This window comes from Lepisosteus platostomus, chromosome 11 (genome assembly GCF_059453375.1).
Source record: "Lepisosteus platostomus isolate fLepPlt1 chromosome 11, fLepPlt1.hap1, whole genome shotgun sequence".
NCBI classification, from domain to species: domain Eukaryota; kingdom Metazoa; phylum Chordata; class Actinopteri; order Semionotiformes; family Lepisosteidae; genus Lepisosteus; species Lepisosteus platostomus.
The window spans coordinates 47,957,679-47,983,544 of record NC_142621.1 but is presented as its reverse complement, the minus strand read 5'-3'; the positions used below and the strand labels follow the sequence as shown (position 1 = coordinate 47,983,544).

Sequence of the window (25,866 nt, the reverse complement as noted above, 5' to 3'; positions counted from 1 at the left end):
TAACTCGTGAAAAATTCGATTACACACGTTGGAATATACTGATTGTTTATTTGGCATCTCAATTTCAACATCAGGCCTGCAGATGACCGACAATAAGAAAAAAAAAAAGAGTATAAATTAGCTCCAAAAAAAAAAACACAGAAGACCGCGGGAATGAAATATTCTTTAGCTTCCCCTTAAATAAATAACTTACATGTTCTTTTTCAAAAGCAGTGATTAAAAACAATTTTTAGAAAACAAATTAGAATAAAACCACTGGAGAGATGCATTAGGCTGGTGCCCTTTCCTCCTGCCCAGTCTGCTGAAGTGGAATATTTGGTACGGATTTTAGCATCAGGAATGAAAATACATACATACTGTATATGTGTAGCGACGCTTTTTAATTTTAATGCTGCAACATTGCATCTGTCTTCAGTCTGACAAAACCCACCGGGTTCCAGAGCCCTCCTCTCTCTCTCTCCCCGTCTACAGGCGCCCGGCGATTCCTGTACTCGCGAGTTCGAGTCCACGCCAGAGAAAGCAGATCAGGCTTCCCGACCGTCAGACTCCAGGGTCTGTCTGCTGCATACTGGACATACGACACAAACCCCTGCAGGCTTAAGGGTTACAGGCCCAAATAGCTGTGAAAATATTCTTGGAAAGGAGCGAATGAGATTGCTATGCAAACATAGGATGGGCACGGAAATCATGGCAAGATTAACACCCGATGGCAAACGTGAACATTGAACATGACTCAGATCTGAACATCTCAGCATTTCCGTTAGTGCAAAGGTGCACTGTCCACATCCGACACAGCAGACCCCCCGAGAAACACTGCAGATCGCGATGGGTTCTCGTCCAGGGACAGCAGGTAGCAGGAGGCAGGTCGCAGTACGAAATGGAGAAAACCGGCATTTGGGTCAAAGCGATTCCCTTCCCCCATTGGGGGCGATAAAGAGGCCATCTGGACTGTGCAGTACTTTATATGATAAAAAAAGCAATCTCCGGCCTCCAGTTCTTCCGTTTTGCTTTGCCGTGTTCTCCCCGAGACCTCCGCAGGCCCGGTCCAGTCTTGCTGCAGAGCCAGAACCAGCAGGCGGGTCTGTCCAGACCAGTCCAGAGCGGCGCTGCTCATGAGCTGAAGGCACTTGGGTGATGGCGGGGGGGGGACATGAGTCTGGTGTGCGGGCCGCGCCGGGGGAGAGCCAGCCCTGGAATGTATCGCGAGGGGTCAGGCGAACCCTCCCCGCCCCTCAGCGGTCACAGGGTGGCGCCGGTGCCGCCGGGCCCGGGGGGGGGTAGTAGGGCAGAAAGGGGCGCTCGTGCGCACAGGTCCACATGGCCAGGTAGGTGTGTAGCAGCAGGTGGGGGAAGCGGGAGGTGAAGTACGACACGAAGGCCTCCGGGATGGAGCCCAGGGTCTCCTGGACGTCCGCAGGCAGCTCCCTGTAGTGGTGCTTCTGCTTGAGGCAAAGCCACACAAAACCACAGACTGAAACAAAGCGGCTTTTTGTAGAACTCCAGTCAGCCCAGTACCTGCGCTGGAGCGATTTACTTCAGAGTAAAGAACATGTTAAAACACCCTTTCATGAGCCCCGACAACGATATTTTCATGCCGTGAACTTTTAAAAGTGCAACGCGTGTGAATATCTCCCTCCCCCCACCACCACCCGAAGGCTGAAGCCGTGACCAACAGAGACGCACACGAGCGCTCACCTTATTCCTCATGGCACGGAGGAGATCCCTCACCGATCCCCCTTTGTACGAGCGGAATTTTCGGAGATCTGCAAAACGAGCACGTGATCAGAGAACGGTGGCAAAACCGGAACAGGAAGGAGGAAAATCACTCATCGCTGGGTTTGCCACTACCTGTCTGCAGCGGGACAGTGATGTGCTCCCTCCAGTCGCCCCTCACCACGCTCCTGCCTCCCCTCTCCAGCTGCCTCACTATCGGCCCATCCAGCGGCTCCTTTTCAATCCGGTCGCTGACGTCCTGGGAGAGAACGGCACAGCACTGCCTCAGCGCAGGACAGAGGAGGCCGCGTGCAGCACGCCAGCTCCACCCCGGCCAGCCAAGCCCGACCACAAACACACGCTCCCTACACGCCGCCTCTGAGGTGCGTTTCCAAAACCGAAACGAGCCACACACACACACACACACACACACACCATCAGGACCAGCAGGCTAAATAAACAGGGCTAGACACCTGGAAAAATTGCAGCTGTTTCTCCAGGTTCCAGAAGAAGGGGTGTTTCAAAACACTTTCGGCCATTGGCCTCTTCTGTGGCTCCATGCTGATCATCTGGACTATCAGGTCAGAGGCAACTGCGTCTTCTGCAACAGAGTGGAGAGCAGTTACTACAACACAGCCCTCGCAGCATCCGAGACACGCCAGTTGAAAAGCAGCTAGCCGGGTAAAAATGTGGCTTGGCTTGTTCAGGAATGCCACGTTGCAGGATATTTTTTCTGCTAGTATTTGCTTGCAGTACGGCACACCTTTTAAATTACAGCAGACTGGAAAGTGAAACCACCCCTCCTGTCGCCATCAGAAGGGGGTGTGGTGCCGCACAGGGCTCGACGCCACGTGAAAAAAACCCCGCGGTCCCGTGGGCAGCGCGCGCACTCTCACCGTGCTTGTCCGGCTGCAGCCAGTCCAGGCTGCAGGCGCCCAGGGAGATGTTGGCTTGCCGCTGCAGGGACTTGCCAAAGGGGTGGCTGCCTTCCGACACCACATAGTAGAACACGCAGCCGGCGGAGAAGATGTCCACGGCACACGTCTGCAAAGGCACAGAGTCAGCGGGGGTCACGCACAGGCTCAGACACAACACCGCCGCCCGCTGGGTACAGACAGGACAAGGACATTCTTGCTTATTTAACCCGTAAGCACCAGTTCCACACTCCGCAACACCCTTCCTCAAGACACCACGCTGGTTTCCACAGAGCGCAGGGAAAACGCTCACCTCTAACTAGGCACATTCCTCCAGATTCACTAAAGCACACTTTCCCTGCATTTGAATTCTAGTGGCTCCACCTAGTGGCCTGACTCTCACTAACAAATATCTGGAGCTGTGCACTGTCAGGCTCTAGAAGTGCTGCTGTATAAAACACTCAGGGGCTGGATACAGCTGACCAGCGACTAAAAAATTAATAAATACTGGAGTTCTCGGGTGTTCAGACATGAGGGACACACCATTTCCATTTAAAGATGGAAGCTGAAGGCACGTCTTCCTACCCCAACCAGTAATAAAAGTTAACACTCATCACAAGGAGTCTGCAGGAGCACTTCTGCCCATCAGAGTGCTGCCTGTCCAGCGGTGCCCTAGAACACATACCATTCTCAACCACCACACGCAGCCACTTGTTGTTCGTTTGATTTTCTGACATACCCGGCGCCCCGCAGGGGTCCCAGCGCATGCGGAACAGCAGCGAGGCTCTGGAGACCCCGAAGACCGGACAGCAGACAGCCGATGCTGCTGGGACTCTTGTCCACACTCACCGGGTTGTCCTTGCTGTCCTCGCTTAGCAGCTCAGGCGCAATCCATCCCTCTGTGCCCGGCACCCCCGACCTGCGGCTGAAGCTGTGCCTGCCCACCGCCAGCTTCTTGCACAGCCCGAAGTCCGAGATCATGGCCTTGACGCGCCCGTGGGCGTTGGGCATGGAAACCAGGATGTTGTGCGGCTTCAGGTCTCTGTGCACTGGGGAGGGGAGGAGGGGGCAGAGAACAGGCGGATCAATCGGGAAGGGTGTCAGAGACAACCTAGTAAGAAGGCTTGTCGACTCTGTGCAAGGACTGACGAGCACGCCTTACCGATGCTGAGAGAGTGCAGGTGGGCCAGGCCGGACATGGTCTGCTGCAGCAGCGTCACTGGCTCCAGGCCGTGGCGGTCGAAGTCTTTCTGCTCCACATACTGTGAAATACACACACACACGAGTCACTCTCGGGAGCTGCTGGTAACCCCGATACAAAGCTCCAATGAGTTCACACACCTTCCCTGCTGAATAACAGAAATGATTTAGTGGAGTCACCTTAGCGTTCGTGAGACACTAATTCAGCCCTGGGCAGTAATTACAGCGTCAGCCTGCCATTCATAAATTCATTCATTCACACCAGTGTCACTGGGTTTCATTGGTATTCTTCTCATCAATAGCAATTATTTACAGAAAATGAACTAATTGAGGCTTCATGTATGTTATGAAGCAATCAACATTGTGTATAACAGTTAATTCCTTACACTTATATAGCGCTTTTCTGGACCCTCCACTCAAAGTGCTTTACAGGTAATGGGGATCCCCTCCACCAGCACCAGTGTGCAGCCCCACCTGGATGATGCACCACTACTCTCCCCACACACCAGCTCTCAGTGGGGAGGAGAGCAGAGTGATGAAGCCAGTTCGGAGAGGGGGGTTATTAGGAGGCCATGATTGGTAAATCAAGACCAATGGTAACTTTGGCCAGGACACCAGGGTAACACCCCTACTCTTTTCAAGACACAATGTGTGAATTATTGTGCGATTGTGCCGAAGCCTTTTGGAAAGCTGCGTCACTGTTCCAAATACGAACATCTGCAGAACAGAACAGGTTTGCCTTAACCAGCAATGCCTCATGTTTGCCTCTTGTAAATCCTTGACGGACTTTGGTAAACCGGGGCCTTTAGGCGAAGTGGGGATATTTTCATCAGCGTCCCACACCGGGCCTTCTGGCACCGCACAGACCCCCCCAGACACGCGGGCCGCAGGGCTACCGGTACCTCCTGCAGGGTGGCAGCGCACAGCTCGAGGGCGATGTACTGGAACTGCCGGTCCCTCTCTGTGCAGAAGTAGCGGATAACGTTGGGGTGCTCGTCGGACTCCCGGAGCAGCTGCACCTCCTGGTCCGCGAAGCTGAAGCACTCGGGCAGGATCCTCTTCACCGCCACCGCGCGGTCATCGAACCGGCCCCTGGGAGGGAGACGGGACAGACGTGCTTCAGTGCTCCCTGTCCTCCTCTTGGAGGCTTAACCGACAGACGGAGAGCTGCCAGGAGATTTGATTCAGATATTCCTAAAAACTGAACTGGGCAAATCTTTCTCACCACTAAAAACTACACCTGGTACCTGGTGTGCTGGTCCAGGCCTTCACCTTGTGCACCAGGTTAAAGCGACAAGTGGAGCTATGGAGCCCAGAAAAGAACTGAAAACACCTGAACTGATACTATGAGGAAAGGGGTCACTCGCTCTGCAGCCCTGCAGCACAATGCACTGAGCTGCTGTGAGGTTTCAGGACCTCATCACATCAATCGGCATGTTCCAAAAACAGGTCTATTTATCCTGCAGATGGACTCTAGGAGAGAGTCTTAAAGGAGCAATAGCCAACCTTTTTGTAACTTTAACTTTGTTGACTTGTAGCCCCATGCCCTACAAAAGTCAGAAATGTACAAGGCAAACACTCGGACAACAATCAAAAATCCTGTCTGGAGAACGTGGAAGTGGATTTAAAACCACAAACAGGAGGCACTACTTTACCCCCTAACAGTGGGAGAGAGGAACAAGCTGCCCACTCATACTGTTGAAGCTTTTTTTCAAGAAAGCTCCTGTCATCAATTAGCTCGCAGTAACCAATGAGTGGGGTGGGCTGAATCCGAGTAGCCTCCGCTCGCTTGAACCGTCTTCTGTTCCTAATTAGCCTCTCGGAGTCATGCTTACTTGTAGACGACTGTTCCCTCTGCCCCGTGGCCCAGCACGTCTCTGGGATTAAACGTAATGTTCCCCACCCGGACGACATTCGATTCTTCGTCTAACGAGAAGGGGGGGGAAAAAAACAGAAAAACAAAACTGGTCACGCACCCCACTCCCTGCTCTGCTTCGGCTCAAGCCATGCAAATCTTACAAACGGCAAATTCACTTGGCGTGCATAACGTTAAAATGAGTGTAGAGGGAGAAAGCTTCGAGAGAGCGTGCCTGCTTCTGCGTGGACCTATTTGTGAAAGAGATCTTTCACAGCCCGACGTGCTCCTTTGCAGTTTTGCGGCCTAAAGGGGGGACCCCACTCCCTCAGCAGCCGCGGGGGCTGAGCCCCAAGAGCTCCGTCAGAGAGGCTGCTCTCTGCAGGAGCCCCGGAAGGAAAGAGGTGCCCGAGGCCGAGGGCCAGGCGGGAAGCGCGACCCACCTCCCTCCTCGCGCTCGGTGGCGGAGCCGCCCATCTCGCCAGAGGACAGGTTGGAGTGGTTGGAGGCGCGGGGGCTGGCGCAGGGGCTGCTGTTGCCGGAGCTCTCGCCTCGCGCCCGGGCCCCGTCCAGGAAGTCCGCGTCCTGGGGCAGGTCGGGCGACGGCTGGAACAGCGGCTGCTGCTTCTTCAGGAGCTCGATCTTCTCCTCCAGCTGCTTCTGGAACTGCTGGTGCTGCAGCTGCTGCTGCCTCTGGAAGCTCTGTTGCACATGCACACAGGAGCATCAGTAATCACACACACGCACGCACACCCAGATCATTGGCAATCACACACATAGATCATCAGTTATCACACACACAGATCATCAGTATTCACACAACCACCAACACACTTTATCCAGGTCAGGGTTGCGGGGAAGCTGGAGCCTATCCCAGCAGCAGGAGGCGGAAGGCGGGGAGGCGGGGTACACCCTGGACAGGACGCCAGTCCATCGCAGATCATTCACACATCCAAACAGAAATCAGCCGGAGAACAACATGGAACGGAAAGTATCTAGCTGGAGCACAGTCTTTAAAATTCTAAGTGATAAAAGATGAGAGAAGGACTACAAACGAGAGAAGGTCATTGGGCCCATCTAGCTTGTCTGGTTGCTAGCTGAAGCCGGTACCCTGGGTTCTTTCAAGAAGGAGCTGGATGAGATCCTGGGAACAACTGGCTCGTTACTACCAAAGGGGCTTAACGGGCCAAATGGCCTGCTCTCTTCTGTAGCCTTTCTTAGGGTCTGAGCATCTAATTGACCTGAGCTCATCCAGCCTTTCCTTGACAGCAGTCTAGGTGTCAGCCCCTACAATAAAGATGGATGGCTTGTTCCAGACCCCCGCAACACTGTAAAGAAGTGCCTCCTGCTGCGTTTGTCATCCTGTGAGAGGATGAAACACAACTGCCAGACAGACAATCCAAGCAATAACTACTTATGTAGCAGATACTCAAACTGCCTTAAGAAAAAAAACAAAACTCATGGGCATAAATCACCTATTTCTAACTAACCTTATTTTAATACCTTTGCTGCCGTTGGCAGGTCTGCAAACAGACAGATTAGTGCCACGTTAAAAAAAAAAAGTTACGAACAGCACCTTAGGGTAGGTGATGACAAAGGCCACCCAGCCAGCCAAGAGGAAGGTGCTGAAGATGATGGTGGCCATGTCCTTCAGCATGGAGTCCACCGGGGCCTCGGGGCGGCCAGGCTGCCTGCCGTACGTCTCCTGGACAGAGGTGACCGGGGGCCTGGGGGCAGGCTCTTCCACGTCCACGTCGCGCACCTGCTGCTCACGCACACACACACACACGCACACACACCAGTGAGGAGAGGGCTGCAGGTCTGCGCCGCTGCCCGCACGAGGAAGCTGAAGAGCCTCGGCTGGGCTCCCAGCTGCCAGCACAGGAGCCGGTCTAGTGGAAAACATGACCTTTGTCCTCCTTCACCGCACCAGCAGGGAAAAGATTCGCAGAAATTGAGGGGGGACGCAGGGGGGTCCCCGATGAGAGGGAAACTCTGCAGCAGAGTAACAGAGGAGCTTGCATGCAGCCCCATGGACACCACTGCACCCCAGAACCGAATACGGGGTCTACTTCATGTGCTGGGACAAGCAGAGACCTCAGTGCCCCCCTTTTGTCTTGTAAGCAGGTCTGATTTTTAGGGCTAGCCGGAGCTTTGGGGGCCACAACTCCCCACCCCAACTGCTCTTAGCGTAAACCGCCTGAGCGATTGCTATTGCAGGACCCAGGAACACAGACAGCGCCCACACCTGGAGCGTTTTCCCCCCATTTACCCCACCAGCGTCTTTGTTTTTTTTTTTTTGATAAACATTCCAGAGTACAGAAAACTGGTCACCAGTGCGGCAGACTGGCACCCCGAGTTCCCCGAGCCCCTCACCTCCTCGAAGTTCTTCTCCGTGCCAGGCGGAATGACGTTGCCAGGGTGACGAGGGAGGCTGTCCGGGAACTTCTCCAGGATGGTGGTGTGGGCGGCGGGGGGGGTCTCATGGTGACCTGGTGTGGGAGGGCAGGACAGGCCTTCAGCACCCAACACAAGCAGCTTTCCCATGCTGGCGCAAGATCAGGGGGGCAAGACTTCGAAAACATTTTGATTCTGCTCGTCTCATTCTCTCCTTCCTCACACTGATTTATTTTCTGGGACAGCAGTAGTGTTTTCTAAGGAAAATATTCTAACTAAAAGAATTTCAGAAAATCCTGCAAAACCTTATGTTTATAAGCTCAGATACTTTAGTGGGATATTGCAGGAGAAAATGTTCTTGCATATTAAGAAATTAAATCTGAAACCCTCAACACGATATTTAGCTGATGACTTGAGGAGAGCGAATTATTCCTGCAGCTGAACTAACATCTGTACCATCTTGGACAAGCCAAACTATCAGTTCTGCACCAATCCACCAGGGGGCAGCATAGAGACACCAGTAACACAGGGCTAGGGGCTGTGTTCTCATTACCGATCAGCAGCAAATGGTTTCTCATGAAGTTGATCCTGTTCTTCTCCTTCAGAGAGGCAGCAGAGAATTTCACATCCGTGCTTGGGGTGATGACGCACTCCTTGTCCTCTGCGATCCTCGCGTTTGGGCTGTCAGGACCCTCCAGCAGGGGGAAAGTACTCCCCCTCGGCTGCAAGCAGAAACATCTGTCGGGCACAGCTGCACCAAGACACTGCAGGCTGCAGCCTGCTGCACGAGCCCAGACTGCGAGATGATTACCGAGAGCTATGAGCAGCACAACTCCCAAGGAGGGAACATAAAATTATAAACCTGCACTGCTGCACTGAGCTTTACTGATCAAAAACAAAAACACAATCCTGCATCCAGCCCACTGCATGTACTTGTCTTGTCTCGTGGCAACGAACAGGTTTGGGAACACGGAGCAGAATGAAAAGCCATAATATTGGGAGACAATTCAAAACAATTACTTCAAGCATTTTAAGCATATTGAGTGTGACAGACTTGCCTACCATTATTAACTAGCTTATCAGTTTTAATGTGCTGACAATATTGGTGACCTTGAACAGCCCAGCAGGAGACCTCTCTCTCAAGTCCCACAGAGAGCCATTGACCCAGAACCGCAGAGAATCAGGCTGATAACCTGGAGGGAATTCCTGTGTCAAACACGGGTCAGCCTGACTGACACTGCCCTGACCGCTCTGGTGCTGCGGTTTTGTGTGCTGACAGATAACAAAAGATCCAATTCTCCTGCCTGCCAGTGCTCTCTTTGCTCACAATGACCATATTTATGTAGGAAAACATGTGCTACGCCATCAGCTATTCTACAGCGGTGCTTCAGTAGTTCAGTGTTACTGAAACTGCACACACAGAGACACCGCCGGTATTGACCACACTTGGGAATGAAGATACAACCCAATACTTACATCAGCAACTGTTAGTTCAAAACACTTCCAACACCTGCTGGTCTTTATGCAGCACATGAAGTACTTAACTTGGTAACGTGGGACACTGCTATTGATATGTAACTCAGATTCTACAACATTTCTACCCTTTTTTCCTTTTTCTTACTCTGGATTTTTAAAGCTAAAATACTGTGTACATTGTGCATCTCCATAAGATATGCACGTGGCCTGTTTTAACTGTTCTCGTTGGCTCCCTTGGTGGTTTTGTGGTTTAATTTTTTTTTTTAAGTTTAAAAAATATTTCAAAAGATAAGATCTACCCGTTTTAAAATATTGTGAGAGCATAAGAGAAGGAGTGGACCACAGCAGGAAGCCCACTGCTGAAATAAACTAGTTTCAAAGCAAGCTTTTGACATGTGTGGTCTGGTAGATTTAAACAAAAAACAGGATGAAAGTCAGCATTATTTAGTTTGCCTCGTTTCTCACAGGGGCTCTCATAACACAGGCCAGAGGCTGTGAATCCCTGGCCACACCCCCAACCACACCCCCCGGCCACAGTCCCTCGCCCAGGCTGCCCCACTCACCACCACTGTGACTCCATCATGCACCAGCGAAGGGGAGGCATACAGGCTGGTGGAATACTTGCCCACGTAAAGCGTCGCCCTAAAAAATAACAGCCCCAAACGAATCAAGTCAGTCAGCGAAATCAACACAGGAAAACCACAGCCAGAACAATCAGCCCGTAGGCCGGTGTGTCAGCACATTCCACCCCCCAGCCTGTCCTCAGACAACCTTTCACATCAAGGATTCTCTTTCATTCTGCAGAGCGTGCAAAGAGGAAGAAAACGGGTAAAACATAGCTCTGTCAATTTATTTTTCACCTGCGGTCCGACATGTCTGGCCTAGTAAACAAAGAGAACAAAATAAAAACTAAAACGGCTCAGGCATTTGAGAGGTGGGGCCCCAAATGGACTCTTCACAAGAAAAAAAACAAACAAAACTTGCACAAAAAGGTACAGATGCACTACATACGTTAGAATCTGTATCCCTCTTCTGAAAGGGTTAAAAAAAAAATCACAGATGTAGAGTTCTCTCGGGCACGGTAATTGAAAGGTGCAAAACGTGATCATTTCTGAACGCTGGATTGACGAGGTGTACTGATTATGCGTCTCGACAGAACATCAAACCCCAAACCCCGGCACCGGAGGCTGCAGGATTCGGCGGGAAAGCCCGTGGGTCTGCGCCGGGCGGGGCGTTTTCACCCCGGCCCCCTTACATCAGCTTGTTCTTGTGCTTGTTCTCCTTGGGGAAGGGGTACTTCCACTGGGTGATGCGCCCCACTTCGCCGGACATGAAGGTGAGGTAGCGCAGCGTCTCCACGGCGACGTTGGTGTGCGGCACCTTGCGCAGGCCCTCCCGCTGCCAGATGTACACGGCCACCACCGGCGAGTTGTAGTTCTGCATCCAGAGCACGTCCCCGGACTCGCTGTCCACCGTCACCACCAGCCCGTCCCCGTTGGACACGAAGTGAGCCATCTCTGCGGAGACAGACAGCGCGCGAGTTACGACCACACGGCGAGACACCACGCACCCAGGAAGGGGACTGTAAAGGAATTCTTTCAGGGGCTCAGGGTCCTGCAGGGGTTGGAAGGGAATAATACTAATTCCTCACACTTATATAGCGCTTTTCTGGACACTCCACTCAAAGCGCTTTACAGGTAATGGGGCTCCCCTCCACCAGCACCAGTGTGCAGCCCCACCTGGATGATGTGACAGCTGCCAGATTGCGCCAGTCCACTCCACACACACCAGCTCTCAGTGGGGAGGAGAGCAGAGTGAGGGAGCCAGTTCAGAGATGGGGATTATTAGGAGGCCATGATTGCTAAAGGCCTATGTGAAATTTGGCCAGGCGTTTCTTGTCGAGATTTTTAATGACTATGGAGGGTCAGGACCTCAGTTTTATGTCTCATTTGAGGGACGGTGCCCCGTCACTATACTGGGGCATTAGGACCAGCACAGACTGCAGGGTGAGCGCACCCTACTGGCCCCACTAACACCACTTCCAGCAGCAACCTTAGCTTTCCTAGGAGTCTCCCATCCAGGTACTGGCCAAGCTCACACCTGCTGAGCTTCAGTGGGTTGCCAGCTGTGATATGCCTGCTGGAAGGGAAGTTTTCATGAGCCCAGAAAATGGGTGTAGGACACAGTTCTGGAGAACGCCATGACACGACAGCAGAGCCATATAAATAGCCAACTGTGGATACTCGCAGCTCAGATGAAACAAAAAAAGAGAACAGAGGAGCCCAGTCTCTGACCAGGTGCAGGACTGCAGACAGCGTCATCGTGATGCCAGTTTTTCAACTTTTGGAAACGGCAGTTTTCACCTGATTACTTCACCTGAAATCGTCTCACTCCCTGACTCAGCAGCTACAAACCGCAGTCTCTTACAAGGGCCCCATGAGCGCATATTCATCAGGATTTAACACTCGACACTTGCGGCGACGCGTGCTCTCTTACTGTACTTGGTGTCCTCATCGGGCAGCGTAGAGGCATAGTCAAAGTACGTGGCGTTCCAGCGCAGCTCGCGGCTCTTAGTGTCGTACATGGTGATGGTGTACTCTAAGGGACAGAATTGCACAGCTGTGTTACACCCATTTCCATCAGGCGTGCAGCTTGAAGACGTTGAAACCCAAGGACGGCAGGTTAGTCAGAACAGCTTTCTCATTCCAGATCAGTGCTATTCATAGCTGGTTTGGAAAAAACACCAGCAGGATAACAGCGATTGTGAAAACCAGTTAATTCCTACTTACTCATTGCTAGCTCAGGTGTGAGCTAAATCCATTATCACAGAGGGGAATCACTGACATTTTCCTTCATTTGAATTTTGATATGCAGGGATGTCAAGCTATTCACAACAATTTGATTTCTCACTTGGACCATGTTTTTTTAAAAAAAATTCTTAGCTGTACATGCTGAAGGGGAAAGCCCTTTTTGCAGATGAACCAGATGAGACTCCCTGTTCTACGCTGCAGCGCCCCGGCAGACCGGGGGGGGGTTACCTGTGCGGCCCAGGTAGAGCAGAGAGGAGGAGGGACAGAGGGTCTCGGCGAAGGAGGAGGTCAGGGTCTGCTGCTTCTCTCCAGTCAGCATATCAACTACGTACCACAGGTCCTGCTTCTTACCTGGACAATGACACACACAGGGCATTAACATGTTACCTGGAGAATTACACACATGTACAAGGTCTTATCACAAGTTGCATTTAAACAAAGTTTGCGGATTCCCCATGTATGCCAAGTCCTACGTTTGGGAAGGTAGCGTTCACTGCATCTTGATGACTGGCAGGAGAGGAGATCTGATTGAGTTTGGGATCAAGCCCCAGCTCTGAACCCTTAACATTACTGCTCACGCCTGCGACGGACCAACAAAGCAGCACCAGGAGCAAGACCATTTTACAGAACAGATCCCAAAAGCAGTCCATTTAAACACACACAACACTGGCTTGTAATTAACGCCTGTCCAGGCCATTTCACCCCTCGCAAATCCTGTCTCCTTCTCACAGGCACATGCACGAACTAAAGTCCATTGCTTCCTTGCTCGTTAATCTCTGGACGCGAAGCCGATCTGTACCGGGGATTCACCTCAGGCCTAACCAGGTACCCTGCTGCACAGGCGCTCACAGCTGGACCATTGTGTCCCGGCTCTTCCCAGCGGTGTCATGTTAGCGCAGGAACAAAGGGACACTTATCCCAAGGAAGGGCAGAGCCGACAGCTAACAAGGAGGGCTCTGCACCGCGCCCCTCTGCAAGGGCTCTCTCGAGCCTTTTCTTTTTTGCTTTAGAGGAAATAATTTTCCTTGCAAGCACAAATTTTCAACAAAAAAAAAATCACCAGAGATTTTCGGCAGCCATGTCTTTCACAGCCTCTACAGAATGAACGCAATTCACAGCTTTGAGCCCCCGACAGTCCAGTGCGTGGCGCGGATTGTCACAGACAGAACCTGGAAGGGCTCCGTTCATCACCTCCTCCCCCAAACGTGGGATTCAGTTTACCATTCTCAAAATAAAATTTAACGCCGCGATGCCAGGATCCCAGCAATGCGCTAGCGACTCAGTGTCAACTCCCGTGCACGGGACAGCGGTCGTGCGGACCCTACCCATGTAGAGAATCCCATCCGAGCTGCGGCAGGGCGAAGCTTGCACCAATTCAGGGATCGTGAAAGGCAGTTTCTGCAACACGGGAAAGACAGCTCTTGAAAACGGGCACTGAAGATGTCCTACAAACACGATGCCCGACATGTAACGCATCGTGTGCAGCTAGACGAGGCATGATCACCTCTCCTTCAGCTGAACGTCATTCGATACACACATCATGTTTCAGTTACAGGACATGTATTCAGGACTATACAAGTTTTTCATGTTGACGTTGAACAGAAAGCCACTTTGCTTCAGGCAGTAACGTTTGGCATAATTGCTGGAAGTTTCCTTCCTTGCTGCACAAATGCTGATGGGCGACAAAGCCTAACTCCCCTCCCCCCGTCTTCAACAGTCTTCCTAAGCTACAGCAACTCTTGCTTTGGAGCTGGCGATCTGGAGCTAGCTCTTTACTGGACGGTCGCTCCGAACACTGCCCTCACCGTCAGCCCCTCACTGTTCTTGCCCCCCAGAGAGTACAAGCTGCCGTCGTTGGGGTCCGGCAGGAACGCTGGCCTGCAGGAACAACAACAAAAAGAACCTCTGTTAGCCCGATTCTTTCACCGACATGTGCAGGTTTCAGTGGAGGGCAGCACGGGGAGCCGTGTGGCTGAAAGTGGGAGGCAGATGCTGGGTGTCTGAAACAGCGAGAAACAGACGGGTCCTGAAGAGCTTTCTGGAGCCCGATCAGCGAGCCAGTTTACCGCACCGGCTTCCTGCCAGCATGCAAGGGAGTCGCGGAGGTGATCCTCCTGGAACTGGAGGAGAAAGAGGGGAGCCAGGGTGTGTGGGGAGGGTGTCTATCTGCTGTGTTTGTACAGCCACAGGCAGGCAGGGCTTGGGGATTAGAGCAAATATCTCCTGGGTGGGACAACTGGCACTACAATCAACACATCTCTCACAAAAAAAAAACATACAAGCCGGCTGTTACAATAGCAGGACCTTCATGAGAGAGCTGACACACCTCAACAGTGTTCGTTAAAAATAATTAAAAAATGTGGAGAAACTCACTCTGCCACATGTGTTGGAACTTGAAGCACGGGATCTGCAAGATGGAGGAAGAGGAAAGGAGGAAGAGCATCAGTACCCTCGCCATGGTAAATCAGACACAAGCATGACTCGCAACTAGTGCCCTGAGAAGGAAAATGTCCGGCGTCCAACAACCCCTCTAGGAACGAACACCGCGTTCTTAAGCCATTTTATAGACTGTAGACTTGCAAGCGCCGCTTGTATAGTCATTGTATTGTATAGTAAAGTCATATTATGGCATATGGCAGCCACTGCCGAGTCGACGGCAGAGGACGATTCCCAGAACGGTGTGTTGGAAGGCGGCCAGTTTGGGGCGGAGCGGTGGCTCTGTGGCTAAGGATCTGCGCCTGTGGCTGGAAGGTTGACGGTTTGTATCCCGCGGCTGGCAGAGGAATCCTACTCTGTTGGGCCCCTTAGCAAGGCCCTGAACCCCATCTGCTCCAGGGGTGCCGTATAAATGGCTGACCTGCGCTCTGACCCCCAGCTTCTCTCCCTGTCTGTGTGTCTCACGGAGAGCAAGCTGGTGTATGCGAAAAGACAAATTCCTATTGCAAGAAATTGTATATGGCCAATAAAGTTATCTTATATTATCCAAGAAAGCCTACATGAAGAAACGCTAAAAAAAGGCCCCTTTCGTTGGACCCCTTCCCCTAACACCCGATACAAGGAGAGACTTTGCTGAATTCAGTGTGAACTCCTGGTCTGCAAACACAGTTTGGGAAAAAGGGGGAAAAGCGATAAGGAACTGGGGCAGTAATGCTCCTTCACTATACAGCGCACATTCCTGGAAAGTCAACAGCCGAGAGCTGGGGTCACACTAACGGGAACTGATAAAAGCTGCAGAGGCCTTGCAGAGGACAGTCTGCTGGCAGGTGCGCTGCAGGTCCTGGAAACAGGGCAGGAACACAGTGTGCTACAAGAGAGACGTTACCCAACCTCCCCAGCATGAATGAAGTGACAGAGGCGGGACAGATATGCGACGAAACCAGTCTGTCTGGCGTGCCCAACTGCTTTATGCAAACGGCTGCTCCGAGCTCGGGTGCGCGCAGGACGAGCGACAGACACCATTAGGGTCACGACAACATTTCACGTTCTCATACAAACGCAGCTTCTCGGATTTCCGCGCAAGCCCGCCCTCTGCTAAACCAGGGCCATGTCTCAGTTAGCAGTTCTGGGTGCCTGCTGGGGGGTTTGAGACCGATCCAGCACATCGCAATGTAATGGTCTGCTCCACCTGGCTGGTGTGTGCCCGGCCCCCCCTGTTTTACTGCTGGAAATGTCCGTGATGTCATTGCCAGGTGACGCACCCACATTCCCCCCCCAGCTGCACTAGTCCTTGACTCCCGGCTATTCCTGCTGCCGGCTCCCTGTGGATTAATAATTGACAAGGATAAGGCATCGGCTTTGCCCCCGGTGTGGAGCAGCAGCAGAGCGACACAGCACAGGAAGATCTAGCGCCAAACCCCACGCCAGCAGCAGGTGAACCCACATGTTTTGATGCTGACGTTATCTTGCACCATCTTACATTTCTCTGTGGTTTTAAAGAGAACGACAAAGAGGAGTGCTGCACGTCCTAATTTACACTCTTCCAGGCAGCAGTATCAGTGCCTTATCTGACTGCCTTGTAGTCAAATAAGACTCCCTACAGAGCATCCAACCAAAGTGCCCAGCTTTTCCCTGCAACCGACATTCCCTGGAAAACCCTGCAGCTGCACGATGTCAAGGAGTTTCCGTCTCCCATACCTTCCTTCAGGGTCCACTTGATAGCTCCCGACCTCCTGCTGACCGCGTGCAGATTCCCATCGAGTGTAGACACAAAGAGCAGGGTTTCAGGCATCAGGACGGTGTTGGCGCCACTGGATCCCTGCAAGGCAGGAATCACACATCACAAATTACAGGAGCCCGGAGAAAGACCCCAGATCCATTCGCCGGGTCATGACTTCTGTCAGGGAAAAGAATAAAACTCAAAAGCTGTTACTATCAGGAATAATATTAAGAGAAATCCTCTCTCTGCTGGTATGGTTTTGAAATGGTAGCTCACAGCCATGCAAACTTGTGAAATCTCATTTACTGTTTTTGTGCCATTTTTAATGAAACACCTACAGCTGAGCGGTCCCAGAGCTGCAGAGGGAGAGAGAGAGAGAAAATCACCTGGAAGGTGAGGCTTCACCCAGACTGTTGACAAATCCTGGTTGTTATTTTAATCTTATTTGCTCTAGGAACAGCTAACACATTCATCAGCAAAGAGCCTTTTACAGAGCTGTTCTGCAAACAGTCCTTAAGGAGCTCCGTTTATGAATGGGGCCATGTGGTACAATGCACGTATTTGAACGAAGGACGATGCACTGGTACAGAAGCAAAATACGATTTTTGGCATCTCCTGCACAGCATACACAGGACTACAACATGTCAAGCAGCACAGCTCTTCGGGTTTACACGCAGGTGGCGCAGTTCTGGGTGATAAAGAGTCATTGAAGAAGTACCAGCGGGGACACACGAGGCTCTACTCCTGAATGCCAGGGCTGTGCGGATCTCCCCAGAGCAGGAAAGGACCAGCTGGCACACAGTGTCCATGGCAGAGGCCAACAAATACAGCTCAGCCCCCACCCCAGCCCCTCACATCACAGGACCTGCGGGGCACCAGAAGGCAAGCCCAGTACGAGCCAGCACGACACCCCCCTGACGATTCCAGGCTCTGCTCGTGCGAACTAACACTTCGACCCACCCAGCCCTTCTCTAACCACTTCTTCCAGTCCAGGGCTGTGGGGGAGCCGGAGCCTGTCCCAGCAAGCACCCGGCAGGACACGCCCTGAGTGGGACGCCAGTCCATCGCAGGATGGATGGACACAAACATGCACATGCTCGCACCAGAGGCCAATTAACCTACCAGTATAATAATAATAATAATAATAATAATAATAATAATAATAATAATAACAACTCACACTTATATAGCGCTTTTCTGGACACTCCACTCAAAGCACTTTACAGGTAATGGGGATCCTTCTCCACCACCACCAGTGTGCAGCCCCACCTGGATGATGCAACGGCAGCCATAGTGCACCAGAACGCTCACCACACACCAGCTCTCAGTCGGGAGGAGAGCAGAGTGATGGAGCCAGTTCATAGAGGGGGGTTATTAGGAGGCCATGACTGGTAAAGGCCAGGGGGGAATTTGGCCAGGACGCCGGGGTTACACCCCTACTCTTTTCGAGAAACGCCCTGGGATTTTTAATGACCACAGAGAGTCAGGACCTCGGTTTTACGTCTCATCCGAAGGAAGGCACCTGTTTACAGTAGAGTGTCCCCGTCACTATACTGGGGTATTAGGACCCACACAGACCGCAGGGTGAGCACCCCCTACTGGCCCCACTAACACCTCTTCCAGCTATATAAATGGGGACAAAAGTCACTTAGCTTAAAAGCTTCCGGCCTAATTAGCAGCAATACTAATGCATTAACAATAATAAATTGGGCAACACAGGAGTACAGTGACTAACGCTTCGCCATGGTCACACACAAAACAAGGAAAATCACATGGAAGGCTCTCGTGAAAACATGCGCCGACTCGAGGACGGCAAGCTGCTGAACACACCTTGCAACCCACACACAAATCCTTGAGGATCTATTAAGGCCATCAGAACACTGCACTACCATGCAAAAACATGCGTCAGAACATTTCCCAAAGCAAAATAAGACGCACCTCATACTGCCTAGGTTTTAAAGCTGCAGTGGACAAGCTGGAGTCCAGTGGTGGTGTTTGTGTGCTCAAGGGCTGTTCATTTTGGCTGTTATTGTTCTTTTTCAGCGAACACAAACTCCCAGCAACACCTGCATCGCTCCCGTCAATACACACAGCTGAAGAAATTCCCACTTCATCTCCGATATCTGTACAGTCTTCTGCAGACTTCCGCAGTACACTTTCATTGTACCTTAAACAGTTTGAGCTCTATAACAATGCTAAAATTGGCATCTTATCATTAACCCTTGCAAACCACAACAACAAATGCATTAAATTAGCAGTTTACAGATATCACCTAAAAGTTTACAGCTTTTGGTATTTAATCTTGCACAATGCCTGCCTTTAAATTGCGATTAGAGCTCTTCTTCTAATCTATCTCTTTCCCCTAATTAGGATAAAAGAATCAAATGGCATCCTGCATGTTAGACATGTTTTACAAACCGATAAGATTTTAAGCGCCAACTGTAGTGCTATGGTATGATATTCTGAAATATCTGTCTGCAGATCTCTTGCACAACATGCGGTGGAAATAAGTAAGAGTGCCAAGACATTCTGCAGGATGAATGAGGTTACTGGAAGAGTGAAATGCAGGCCCAACAGGTTCAAAAGTAAGTGCTGTCGCCTGTCAGCCAGCAGCAATTAGCAATTCAAAGACACAAACTAAAGTGGAGCCACCCTTGTCCCACAATTGTCAGGTTCTTGTCTGTTTTACTAGACAGCTGGAGAGGATCACAGTATTAAACACAGAAAACCTCAAGCTGAATCTGATCTGCAAGGACTCATTTTACATTGGCCAAATATTTATTCAGTTATGCATTTAAATGAATAAATATTCATCTGATGTACAGCAATCAAACTGAAATGGGTAGAAAATAAGTTAATCGTTTGTAAAATGCTGTTTCCCATAAGGGCACTTTGTGCTACTGCAGTGAATAAATGAAAAGCTATTAATATAATCTTATCTCTGCATTTTCATGATAGCAAAGTTAGCCTCTCGTGACAGCCATAGGTACACAGGATTTCCCCCTATCGCTATGTTGAGCTGAGCAAATGGTTTAAATAACACTTCTGCTAAGCGAGCCTCTTAATGTCAGATTTACACTTGAGTTAAGAACAAAACACACTACTGTACACCGAACACCACAAGAATACACTGGGTCTTTACAGCAAAACATCTGTAAGTGTGGGCTAATTAGTTATGAAATGAAACATAACTATTTGCTTCCCACTCTGCAGTGCATCCTTCTTCTCTTCTGCTCCTTGGCAATGACGAGCGTATAATGACCCCACTATAGTTAATCCAATTAAGTGCAGTGCAGTGGCTCTGTGGGTAAGGATCTGCGGCCGTGGCTGGAAGGTTGCCGGTTCAAATCCTGTGGCCGGCAGAGGAATCCGACTCCGTTGGGCACCTGAGCAAGGCCCTTCACCCCAGCTGCTCCATAAATGGCTGACCCTGAGCTCTGACCCCAGGCTTCTCTCCCTGTCTGTGTGGCTCATGAAGAGCAAGTTGAGAACAAAACGGACCTACTTCTGTGCCATTACAATGCTACGCTGTGTGCGACATTCAGAGCCCCACTTTGTCTTCACAAAGCAAATAGACGCCACTGTTGCAGCCCATATATATTTTAACCGCATGTCTGCAAACATCTTGAACACTAAGCCTTTTGTATTGAAGAGCTTAAGAGAATGAGATTAGCACAGTGTCAGACAGGAGTGCTAACAAAAAAAAAAGTACTTAGGAGAAGACAAAAGCAAACGGGTTTCAAGTTCTGTTTTAACCAGGTGCGTCAAAAAAGAGGGGAAAGAAATTTTCAGAAGTATGTCATTTCACCAGAACCTGAACCAGACGGCTTTCGATTCTGCATTTAAAATTCCTCTACAAAGACAAGGCAGTGACCAGGTCTGTTCATAGCTACACCGCAGGCACCTGAAAGGCAGTGTCAGGGACTCCCATAGAGTTTAAGGGTCACAACAGGTTCAGGAGCAAGGAGACGTTCAGCTGACTGACTCAGGGGAACACCCAGCGTGTTGGGACAGACCCGGAGCATTCACCGGGCCTTCTGTCTAATCCCTGGGCTGCCTCACTCGATCTGTCACTGCGGTGAAAGACCTCACTGTACGCCACTGTGAAACACAGGGTAAACAAGACTTAGAGCATCACAGCTGGCAGTACCTGCCAGTTTCAGGAACAAAAACCCTCTCCAGATGGAACTAAGCACAGCCTCAGAAATAGCTCTGAAACCCCGTTCGTCTGTTTGCCCAGTTTCGTTCTGCACACACCTCCCCCCCCCCCAAATAGAAACCTATTTCTTCTTTGTAAAGCTCCTCTTTTTCAGCAGAGATAGGGTGAGTGTGAAGATATGCATCAGTGAAGGTAACATAACTGCTTTACTGCGTCAAGGTTCGAAGCATGAGACACTTTGCCAAAAAAAAAAACCTGCCTTCCTCAAAACAGGCTTCTTCCTGACATGAACGAGGAAGTTGTTTTAGAAAAACTCATGCGCAGCAAACTGCCTCAATGCACAGTTGCTGTGAACAAAACCAGCTAGGAAGACCATCAGCACACACAAGCAATAAACATGACCGCACAGCCCTCGGGGCTAATCGGTCAGATTATTGGGGAAACAATGCTGTTGACTTTTCTATAAATGTTGTTCTAAAAAAATCATCTTTACACAGACAATGTTTTGATACTTAAAATCACTGCAGGAATAACATTTGTTACTGACGGGCAATACACGTTTTGCTTCTTAGTAAAACACAGCTCACCAACGTGACTGATCAGGAGGAGCAGTTCCACTGCAAGGCGGGTTTAAAGATGGAGTCTTCTCGGGTTAACTGTAGTTAAGCCTCCATAAAGGGCTTGTTTTGCAGGGTGACGCTCAGCAGCCGTGGGCGGGCTGGACAAACACCAGGAGGGAGTAGCCACATTTAGAGATTACCTCCTCCTCAAATTGCTGCCTGTTTGCATTAAGTAAGGACCTGAACACTGTTTACAGTTTCTCCTGGGAGCAGCAGGACACCCCCCCCAGTTCCCTCTGTAAATAAACAGGGAGCCACACACTCCAGCTCAGGAGCTCCACATGGCCAGAGGCCCCCAGCCGCCTGCACGGGTTTCACAACAGCGGCTGGAGGCAGCAGGAAGTGTAATTTTAGTACATGTGCTGCCAAAGCAAGGCAGCCAGGCCATGTGCTCAGGCAGAGCCGCGGCCTGTGCCTGGTGAGCCTTCAGCAGACGAGGCAGAGCCGACAGCAGCCGAGCGTGGGCCCAGACGGAGAGCGCAGGTCTGAACCCATCTACCCATCTCTTTCACGCAAGGATCCCAGGCCACCGGCTTGGGCTGCATGACTTGACTTGGCTCGTTTCAGCCTCCCACAACCCTCCCCGTAAAGACGTGCCTCCCTATTTAACCAGATTTTAAACGCTCGAGCCCTTACTTAACGCGTGTATTCAATATAAAACGCTGATCCACCGGCCAATCACAGGTTGCAGACCGGGCTCTTAACGGCGAGCTGGCTCTGGGCCAGAAGTTCTTGCTATGACACGCAAGAGGGTTTGTGATCCGTGACTGATGGGAGACAGCTCGTAAAAACTGAAGTGATATTACTGCACTAACACCACTGTCCTTATCTATGCTTTTGTGTCCTTCATAACATACCAGGAATTATGAAGTGAAAGTCACCGCCTGAACACAGGAGTAAAATACCATGTTAAATACTGCTGTTGTTAAAATAACATTAATAATCCTTAATATAATTGTTTCTTTACATGTGTTACCCGAAAACAAATTAAAAATGGACCCAAACATCAAACAGGCCCTCACTTAGGTGAAACTGTTTCCTGCCAAAGGGGCCAGTGAAGCAAAAACAGAAAGTACAAACAAGGAAAACCGTCAGCGCTCTCTGGAAAATGTGCCTCGAGTCAGTGGCTGTTCTTCAGAAACCAGGGGGAACTCCCAGCCCCTGCTCTGAACCAGGGGGTCTCCATTGGGTCCCCCCAGAAACTCAGTGCCCACAGAGTGATCCTTACACTGCGCAATATGTTGTGGTACATTGTTTACCAATCAGGTTTACACATACATGAGCTTAAGGACTCAGCTGTAATGAAAAGGGCTGTATGTATGTTCTTACACGCTTTCTGAATTGTTACAGTATCAACAGAACAGTTCTGGCAAAACGTTGGCGTTGTGATGTACATAGCACATCTTCATCCATTGGTGGAAATACGCCAATCCCCTTATTCTAAACAAAATAAATAAGGTTGAGAAGGCGCCTGGTCTTCAGCAGGGTGAGAAGACACTGTGCCCACTGTGTGGAGCCGGGTCTTCAGCAGGGTGACAAGACACTGTGCCCACTGTGTGGAGCCTGGTCTTCAGCAGGGTGACAAGACACTGTGCCCACTGTGTGGAGCCTGGTCTTCAGCAGGGTGAGAAGACACTGTGCCCACTGTGTGGAGCCTGGTCTTCAGCAGGGTGACAAGACACTGTGCCCACTCTGTGGAGCCTGGTCTTCAGCAGGGTGACAAGACACTGTGCCCACTGTGTGGAGCCGGGTCTTCAGCAGGGTGAGAAGACACTGTGCCCACTGTGTGGAGCCTGGTCTTCAGCAGGGTGACAAGACACTGTGCCCACTCTGTAGAGCCTGGTCTTCAGCAGGGTGACAAGACACTGTGCCCACTCTGTGGAGCCTGGTCTTCAGCAGGGTGAGAAGACACTGTGCCCACTGTGTAGAGCCTGGTCTTCAGCAGGGTGAGAAGACACTGTGCCCACTGTGTGGAGCCTGGTCTTCAGCAGGGTGACAAGACACTGTGCCCACTGTGTGCAGCCTGGTCTTCAGCAGGGTGAGAAGACACTGTGCCCACTGTGTGCAGCCTGGTCTTCAGCAGGGTGAGAAGACACTGTGCCCACTGTGTGCAGCCTGGTCTTCAGCAGGGTGAGAAGACACTGTGCCCACTGTGTGGAGCCTGGTCTTCAGCAGGGTGAGAAGACACTGTGCCCACTGTGTGGAGCCTGGTCTTCAGCAGGGTGAGAAGACACTGTGCCCACTGTGTGGAGCCTGGTCTTCAGCAGGGTGAGAAGACACTGTGCCCACTGTGTGGAGCCTGGTCTTCAGCAGGGTGAGAAGACACTGCGCTCACTCTGTGAAGCCTGTTCTTTAGCAGGTTGAGAAGGCTTGAATCAGCAGATCTCAGATTAAGAGCTGAACTACACTCATGTAATAAGACCTTAAGACAAGATGGAGCTTGACAGTAACACATGTGCAGGGGAATATTATAATCAACAGAATTCAGTGCCACTTATAAAGGGCAGGAGTCTCATGAAGGAGCAGAGTGTGTTTACCAAGCATGGATCACTGGACCACAGACGTCTGGACAAACACAAACCTGCCTAGCAGACAGACTGCCCAGTACGGAGTCGCAGAAATCTAATCTTGACAAAATAAAGGCATCAATTATACAGTTTCAGCCAGAAAAGGGACCTTGACCTTGTTTCTAACATGGGCTCTGAAGGACAAAAAAACACCAGACTTGAACACTAAGGTCTGCAACAGCACGACACGTTTCCAGTGCGCCGGTACCGATGAACGGACCGGCTGGACCTGGTGGGTCCGGGTGTGTATTGGCACTGTCCATACTCCGATAAAAGCACAAGACCGGCGGTCAGTCTTAGCTCCTGCAGAGCCTGTTGCTTGTGCGTCCGTACCATATGGTACCATAACACGCAGGCATGTGTGGGAAAAACGACAGCGCTGGCACTGGCCCTTCACCTAGACTTCACCTAGAGTGATCCTCAGCCTATCGACCCCACAGCCCAGCCGGGGGTGTCAGGTTTCACAATAGATTCCTGAAAGGAGTCCGGGTTGCAAAACCCGAGACTCTGAGTCCGACAGTACAGAAGGGGGCAACTAGTACCAGCAGAGCGCCGGCTGCGATCCCTGCGCACAGCCACAGACTGAAATCCTTCGAAAAGTTTATTTCGAAGCAAGCAGAAGGAACCTCACGCGAAACAAAGTGAACTCCAGTCGCGCTTACACTGTATCAAAGTCACGTCTTTGACCACCGCACTCCCGTCTCTCCCTCCCACCCAAACAACTGGAGACGAACTCATTCCTGCTCCCAGCTCCACGACGACCTGCATCCACGCTTCGTCTCCACAGCCTGTGAATCTGGAGAAGTATGAAGTCCCGGAGCGCCGGGCTGTCCCCCCCGGGCCGGGAGAGCCTCCCGGACCCGGGTCTCGGCAGCAGCGCCGGCTGCGCTCCGGGCTCCTCCGAACCGAACCGCCCGCGGCCTCCCCGCCCCGGACAGCACCGGCAGCCGGGCCGGGCCGGTACTCACCGCCTGCCGGAGGACCCCGCACAGCAACATGACAACACAGCACAGCAGAGCCGGGCTCCCGCACTGCCTGCGGCCCATCCTTCCCGAAGAAAAACAACAACAGCCGGGGCGCTCGCTTTCACACAGTCAGCCGGCCGGCGGAACCGTTGGGGAAGCGCAGCGCTAGCAGAGACGGTGCCGACGAGCCCGCCGTGGATAAACAGTCTCCTCCATTAGCGTCTCGTACTCCGACTCTTCCTGTGCCCCCCCCCTCCCCCTCTCCTTGTGGTACACCCCGGGCGTGACGTCACTGTCGACGCCACCAGGGGGTGTGGCTAAAGATCGCCCCTCGCATGGCGCTGCTGTCTCGACGTTCAGTTCAGTTCATAGCAATGAAATGCTGCTTATTTGCATGTTTGCTCCAATACACAGACATTAAAGGAATCACCAAAAACCTAAACACAGAACAGCAGCAGCAACAACAACAGGTTAAATAACATACAACTTAAAACACATGAGTGTGAGTCAGTGGTAGGTGTAGAGTTCAGTCATCTGACAGCTTGTGGGAAAAAGCTGTCTCCGAGTCTGCAGGTTCGTGCCTTCATGCTCCTATAACGCTGACCAGAGGGCAGGGGGGAGAAAATGAGAAATGAGATGTGCAATCTTTTTGTTTTACGTCTTTCCGTTTCACTCCGTATTTTGTGTGCTTTGCAAAAATCCAAAACTCTACCGCTGCCCTTTTCTGTCAGTCAGTAACGCAGACTGGTTAGGATCCTTAATGAAATAACACCTTGCTTTCCACTGCAGGACCAATAGACGTCTTGCAGAGGTGTAAGAGAGTTCATTGCGAGGAGTACGGAATGTGATCTCTAGTAGGAGGTGTTGTTCACTGTTCAGTAGGTACTGTATACAAAAAGATAGATCAGATCACTTTATTAACCCTATACACTTTCTTGCATCAGGAATGTGTCTTTTCGCAGACCCCAGCTTGCTCTCCATGAGACACACAGACAGGGAGAGAAGCTGGGGGTCAGAGCGAGGGGGTCAGCTAT

At 51.2% G+C, this 25,866-nt stretch overlaps 1 protein-coding gene across 2 annotated transcripts; it reads right to left on the bottom strand.

Annotated features, from left to right (window-relative positions):
* Positions 1-28: 28 nt before the first annotated feature.
* Positions 29-25,101, bottom strand: ern1 (endoplasmic reticulum to nucleus signaling 1). Of its 2 annotated transcripts, none has more exons than XM_088600150.1 (22): positions 24,836-25,101; positions 16,500-16,620; positions 14,739-14,772; positions 14,171-14,243; positions 13,691-13,763; positions 12,594-12,716; positions 12,052-12,153; positions 10,811-11,072; positions 10,119-10,197; positions 8,633-8,801; positions 8,059-8,174; positions 7,259-7,447; positions 6,126-6,384; positions 5,663-5,753; positions 4,730-4,919; positions 3,790-3,889; positions 3,477-3,676; positions 2,610-2,757; positions 2,187-2,314; positions 1,849-1,972; positions 1,696-1,763; positions 29-1,442 (listed from the first exon to the last, which is right to left on the bottom strand). In XM_088600150.1, the coding sequence occupies exons 1-22, from the start codon at positions 24,911-24,913 to the stop codon at positions 1,233-1,235; spliced, it is 2,937 nt and encodes a 978-aa protein (XP_088456276.1). In that variant the 5' UTR covers positions 24,914-25,101; the 3' UTR covers positions 29-1,232. The 2 variants fall into 2 exon arrangements, with proteins under 2 accessions (XP_088456276.1, XP_088456277.1); XM_088600151.1 differs by having other exon boundaries at positions 29-1,439.
* Positions 25,102-25,866: the final 765 nt, after the last annotated feature.